Source organism: Hippocampus comes, unplaced genomic scaffold, assembly GCF_001891065.2.
Source record: "Hippocampus comes isolate QL1 unplaced genomic scaffold, H_comes_QL1_v1.1 scaffold87, whole genome shotgun sequence".
Classification (NCBI taxonomy): domain Eukaryota; kingdom Metazoa; phylum Chordata; class Actinopteri; order Syngnathiformes; family Syngnathidae; genus Hippocampus; species Hippocampus comes.
This window is the reverse complement of record NW_017805739.1, coordinates 627509-633859: the sequence shown is the minus strand read 5'-3', so window position 1 is coordinate 633859 and position 6351 is coordinate 627509. Positions and strand designations below refer to the sequence as shown.

Sequence of the window (6351 nt, the reverse complement as noted above, 5' to 3'; positions counted from 1 at the left end):
GGGGGCGGGGTAGCCAGTTAATGTGTGTGGAAGTTTTGCCAAAGTGAGCAACACGTCTGCGGCAGCTTAATTGATCAGTACAATCTCCCACTGTTGGCTTAACCTCTCGTCACTCTCTGGCATAATCACTACATGGTCCTTATCGTAGCTTTGGCCACCTGAAAATAAATAAAAAAATAAATAAATACATTGGGGGCGCGGGGGAGATGCAACTAGGTCAGTGATAACATGAACAACTCTTTAAATAAAAACAAACACTTAACATATTCGTACAGTTGACATTTGAGTCCAAAAAAATGAATACATTTATATGTTTATACCTTTGACATCAACGACCATTCCAGGGTATGTAATGCTGCTGAGTCGACCTCTGATCTGGGCCATCCAAGTCTGGGAGGGCTGCCGGGTCACGTTCCATAAAACCAATTTGGCTCCCGGCTCAACATTGCCCATCACTTGAAGACTCATGATGGGGGAAAGCTACAAACGACAAAATGTCAGTGTGAGTCAGTAACATATGTGCAAAATATTTTTGTTCTGTTTTGTGAACCCAATGACCACAACTTTTCTTTTCTTCGCTTTGACAGCGTTTAAATTTTATTAGCATTTTAAAAACACACCCTCCTTTATATATTATGACTTTAGTATCAAAGAACATGTAATTTTTGCAGGTATTATTAATCTCTTTCTCTCTCTATATATGTATATATCGATATCTCGGTACATATTTCTCTGTAGCAGTTTCACACACACAAAAAAAAATAGCAACAGACATACATATCCCACAAACTCGTATACAATACGCTGCATCGAGATGAGGAACACCATAAAACATTTTGACACAATATAAAAATAGCTTTTAAGTATTTTGCATACCGTCCATTCTTTGGCTTTATCTCTCAGCTGTCCATTTTAAGCATTAGTTGAGTGGAGTGTGCAATTGTACACTGCAGGTATCAGAAAAGTAACATGGTAAAGTCTGAAGCTTTTACCCCCACAAGCTACGTGTGAATACTTCTTCCCGTCCTCTGTATACTACAAACCACAAACATAGAATATTCTTTGGGGAGCGGCATGATGAATACAACGGGTTTCGATAAAATTAATAAAAAGTGACGCATGGGATTGCTCTTGGTTCCGGGGATTTTGGGGGGGCGGGATAGCCTGTTAATGTGGGTGGAAGTTTTGCCAAAGTGAGCAACACGTCTGTGGCGGCTTAATTGATCAGTACAATCTCCCACTGTTGGCTTAACCTCTCGTCACTCTCTGGCATAATCACTACATGGTCCTTATCGTAGCTTTGGCCACCTGAAAATAAATTAAAAAATTAATAAATACATGGGGGGGGGTGCAACTAGGTCAGTGATAACATGAACAACTCTTTGAATAAAAACAAACACTTAACATATTCGTACAGTTGACATTTGAGTCCAAAAAAATAAATACATTTATATGTTTATACCTTTGACATCAACGACCATTCCAGGGTATGTAATGCTGCTGAGTCGACCTCTCATCTGGGCCATCCAAGTCTGGGAGGGCTGCCGGGTCACGTTCCATAAAACCAATTTGGCTCCCGGCTCAACATTGCCCATCACTTGAAGACTCATGATGGGGGAAAGCTACAGCAAACGGCAAAATGTCAGTGACGGTCTCAGCATGAGTCAGTAACATGTGTGCAAAATATTTTTTTAGTTTTTTAAATATCAAGGTACATGTTCAAGTAATGACCTTATTTTTGATTTGTCCATCCTGATAGAACCAAATGTCACTCATGGGCTCCGCCTCTGGTGTGACCACCACCCGTCCGGACTTCAGCTCTTCCACCCCGCCCTGGATCGACATGAGGTGATGGCTGTCTGCATTCCGGATGCGGAAAAAGTGCCGCTTCTGCAAAAAATATCACAGCATTGTACTGTTATGACACCAGGAAGACATACTGCAAAAAGGACTTACAAAAGATAAGCTTTTTAATCGAACTGCGTCAAAAAAACAACAACTCTGTTTTGGAATGAACTGAAGCGCCTTAGTGATTATCTTTTATCGTTCTACGGATAGGAATCAGAATTCAGTCAAAAACACATGCGCCAACGTGACAGCCGAGATGTCATGCATAAATAGGAGATGACTTGTTGACAGACCTGTCTGACTGGATACAGTGAGCCAATCGTCTGCACAGAGCTGAACTTGGGCCAGTTGGTGATTTCTGTCGGCTCCAAAAGGAATTGGCGCCCCCTATAGTTGCCAAATTCAAATAGCACCCAGCTGGAAAAAAAGCAAGACCAAATGTTGTCATCAGAGAAATTAGATGTGTGTGGATCTGGGCCACTCGAGACAAATAAACACCCCCCAAACCAAACATTTGCATAGAAATTTGAGTTTTATAAGATATCATTTATTTAAATCATAAAATATGATCACAGCTATACGACTAACTTTTTTTCCTGTCACAGATAACACCAAACTGAGATCTAAATGTTTTTTTCCCCCGGCAATTATGTTTGAATGCTGATCTTTAATTGATCATGCTAAATTAGCTTCACAATGTTTTGAGAAAAGGACCTCCGTCTTTCTTCCTTTTTTCTGTCTCAAAACAGTCGTGCATACCCCTCAATATACTCTCCTCCAGTGGCATCACTAATACCGGATTCGTTCACACTGCCCTGGACTGCTTCAGACCTCAAAGACTGCACTCTGTCTATTCAGCTCAATGTCCTTTCTTCCATTCCCACTCACTTCAGGTGTGCCCCAGGGCTGTGTCCTGTGGCCCCTGCTCGTCATCATCCCACTCCTCCACCTTTGCGCCATTTTGGGTTAAAAAAATATATACATGGCATTCTCTTTCATCGCTAACACTACCTCTCCTGGAAACCCAACATCTCAGTTCCACCCTCTTCCCGCACCTCCTCATGATCAGATATTAAGTCCCGGTTCACCCTGTCGGCTCCAAAAGGAATTGGCGCCCCCTATAGTTGCCAAATTCAAATAGCACCCAGCTGGAAAAAAAGCAAGACCAAATGTCATCAGAGAAATTAGATGTGTGTGGATCTGGGCCATTCGACACAAATAAACACCCCCCCAAACCAAACATTTGCATAGAAATGTGAGTTTTATAAGATATCATTTATTTAAATCATAAAATATGATCACAGCTATGTACGAATAACTTTTTTTCCTGTCACAGATAACACCGAACTGAGATCTAAATGTTTTTTTCCCTCGGCAATTATGTTTGAATGCTGATCTTTAATTGATCATGCTAAATTAGCTTCACAATGTTTTGAGAAAAGGACCTCCGTCTTTCTTCCTTTTTTTCTGTCTCAAAACAGTCGTGCATACCCCTCAATATACTCTCCTCCAGTGGCATCACTAATACCGGATTCGTTCACACTGCCCTGGACTGCTTCAGACCTCAAAGACTGCACTCTGTCTATTCAGCTCAATTTCCTTTCTTCCATTCCCACTCACTTCAGGTGTGCCCCAGGGCTCTGTCCTGTGGCCCCTGCTCGTCATCATCCCACTCCTCCACCTTTGTGCCATTTTGGGTTAAAAAAATATATACATGGCATTCTCTTTCATCGCTAACACTACCTCTCCAAGAAACCCAACATCTCAGTTCCACCCACTTCCCGCACCTCCTCATGATCAGATATTAAATCCCGGTTCACTTCTAAATTCATGCAATTCGACAGCAACAAAACAGAAATCCTCAGAAAATGTATTATTACTTTTATTCATGTTCATCTCCTTCCCTTCAACACCCACAAATTATCTTACCAGCCACTGTTGACTCTGACCGAAAGGACGTGGTCATTGAAGCCCTCCGCTTGCATGTTGAGAAGCTCAGAGTCTGTTGAGATCTCCCTTCCCTCCAGCCCTTCCAGTCCAAACAATGAGATGGATGGAACTGAGAAACTCTGCTCAAAGAGAGATGGAGCTTGAGAGTCATGCCAGAAGAGATCCAATCAATATTTTGTGTATAAATTCATCCAACCATCGGCACAGCCTTGACGGAGCGGATGAAGGTGTTTGGTGGGCAGCCCATGCTTGTTAATGAGCGATAGCCTCCTTCTGATAAGACATACATGGTCCCTGAAAAGTCTTTATTCTCATAGAGAACCCAGCTGAGAAAAAAAAAGATGATGAATTTAATTTTAGACCTCAACAGATTCCTTCTTTGTGTACATCGTGGTGGGTTTCAAATCTCTCACCTTCCTCCAACAACTCTGCAGGACTTGGTCTGGAATTCTTCTGTTGCGGCTTCCTCTTTGTAGTTGAAGATACGGCACTCTCCCTTGTAATCCGGTTCTGAGTACAATAGTATCTGAGAAAGGCAAATTGAGATGCGGAGACCATGGCGGTCGGATTAAAAAAAAAAAGTGTAGGATCAGATTTGACGACGTTTGCATGAGTTGCCCCGGCAACATCAATCCACACACACGAATACGATCAACGCAATAACGTTCTGTGATACACACGTTTGAGTTATTTAGAACATTGAACAAGGTGCTGTTAAAAATAAGTTGGGAAAAATTAAAAGACTCACCTCATTTCTGGTCCTGTTACCGTCAGCTGGAGCCTAAAAGCCAAACAAGGTAAAATTAATATTCATCCCCCGCAGCTGCACTTTAACATACAGGCAATCATCTTCAGCTTCTCGCTGGCCTCACCAAACGAACTGGCTGCACGGAACAGATGCGAGTGTCACGGGAACCCCAGTCGGCACTCGTACTATAGAAGCCTTTCTCCAGGATGTATTGGTTACCGGAAAAGTCCACATGGGAGTAGGCTACCCACCTGGGAGGCGGCGTGTCAACGCAATTCTTCAACAATCGCTTCACATTTGCTCCCAAAACCCGGGGGGGGGGGGAACCCCCCCGAAAATATTAAAAAAAAAAAAAAAAATCTGTAAGTCGTTGACAGCCAACCCAAAAGGTTTCTATTTCAAGATTGAATGCGAATTTGAATGTTCAACTAAAACTGGACTGTGCCTGAAAAGTAAAAATATTGACAATAGGGGATTTAAAAAATGCATTGCAAAAACGTAATTTTAATATATTTGAATTGATTTCATTTTTTTTTAATGGTGTCAATTTTATTTGCATTGACACAGTATGTTTTTGTTTTTGGTTATTTTTGTTTTTTTACTGAAAGGAGAAAGAAAGTATAGTTGCTTCAAGTGCCTGAAAAGTAAAAATATTGACAATAGGGGATTAAAAAAATGCATTGCAAAAATTTAATTTTAATATATGTGAATTGATTTCATTTTTTTTAATGTGTCAATTTTATTTGCATTGACACGAGTATGTTTTTCGTTCTTTTTTTTTTACTGAAAGGAGAAAAAACGTACAGTTGCTTCATTATGAGGCCTCATGAAAGAAACTGTACTTTGAAACTTGTCCCATTTTTTTCTGCTGTTGCGAAACACAGTACATGCTACTTTAAAAAAATTTTAACAAAAAGTTGTTTTAAATCAGTTACTTAAAATTTTTAATCCAAGTAAATTTCTAGCCCTGTACTTTTCGGTTGTACCTTCACCTGATTACAATATCGCAAGCCTTTCCACCTTTTGCAAACTTACAATTAAAAAAAAAAATCATTAGATATTAAAACTCATGGGTGAGGTTTGAGAATAAAAAAAATATATATATCCCTTCCAACTTACAGCCTGGAGGACCCGAACGGAGCGCAGCTCAGAGTTTGAGCCTCCCCACACTCTCCAGTCGTGGTACTCGCCCTCCTCCAGCAGGTACTGGTGGCCTCGATATCCTTCCTTCTCATAGCCCACCCAGCTACATTAACACACACATGCGCGCACGCACACGCACAGGTTGAAGAAATGCAATCAACGTATTGCGATGGCGACAAGGATGATGATGAGGCCCGCAACCGTTTTCACCCGGAACTCACATTCCTCCGCGCACTTTGAGGGAGCCCACAGAGTACATGAAGGCGCCCTGCTGCCTGTCCACCCGTGTCATGAAATCTTTCATGTTCGAGGTGAGGATCCTTGATTTGCCCGTGAAATACGACCTTTCGAAAATCTCAATCTGCAGACAAAAAAAAAAAAAAACAAAGACTGTATTGAAAACAGAAAAGCACACGGTAATCACATCTGCCAATATATTTATAAGCGACATTTCTAACAACTTTACCTCAACGTCACTCTCTAGAAATTAGTACCAGATGCAATATCTACTCTGTGTGTGCTTTCTTACCGTTGGTTCACTTATGTTTTCCACTTTTGGTTCCCCCTACGGGCATTTAAAAAAAAAAAAAAAAAAAAAAAGGAACACCAATTATGTTTTTTAGAGCAACTTTCCCCCCATTAATTTGCATGCATTACAGTTG

General features: G+C 41.0%; 1 protein-coding gene across 1 annotated transcript; it reads right to left on the bottom strand.

Annotated features, from left to right (window-relative positions):
• Positions 1-569: 569 nt before the first annotated feature.
• Positions 570-5993, bottom strand: LOC109523823 (absent in melanoma 1-like protein). The gene is made up of 11 exons (XM_019883223.1): positions 5911-5993; positions 5666-5792; positions 4671-4835; positions 4547-4579; positions 4212-4324; positions 3995-4124; positions 3778-3917; positions 2142-2265; positions 1732-1890; positions 1463-1622; positions 570-1308 (listed from the first exon to the last, which is right to left on the bottom strand). Exons 1-11 carry the CDS (start codon positions 5991-5993, stop codon positions 1217-1219), a joined length of 1326 nt encoding a protein of 441 aa, XP_019738782.1. The 3' UTR covers positions 570-1216.
• Positions 5994-6351: the final 358 nt, after the last annotated feature.

Coding starts and splice junctions, on each gene's coding strand:
- LOC109523823 (XM_019883223.1), bottom strand. CDS start 5,993: ATGAAAGATTTCATGACACGGGTGGACAGGCAGCAGGGCGCCTTCATG. Junction 4,580..4,670: donor CCGTGCAGCCAGTTCGTTTG/GTGAGGCCAGCG, acceptor TTTGGCTTTTAG/GCTCCAGCTGACGGTAACAG. Junction 1,623..1,731: donor ATGGACAAATCAAAAATAAG/GTCATTACTTGA, acceptor CGTTTGCTGTAG/CTTTCCCCCATCATGAGTCT.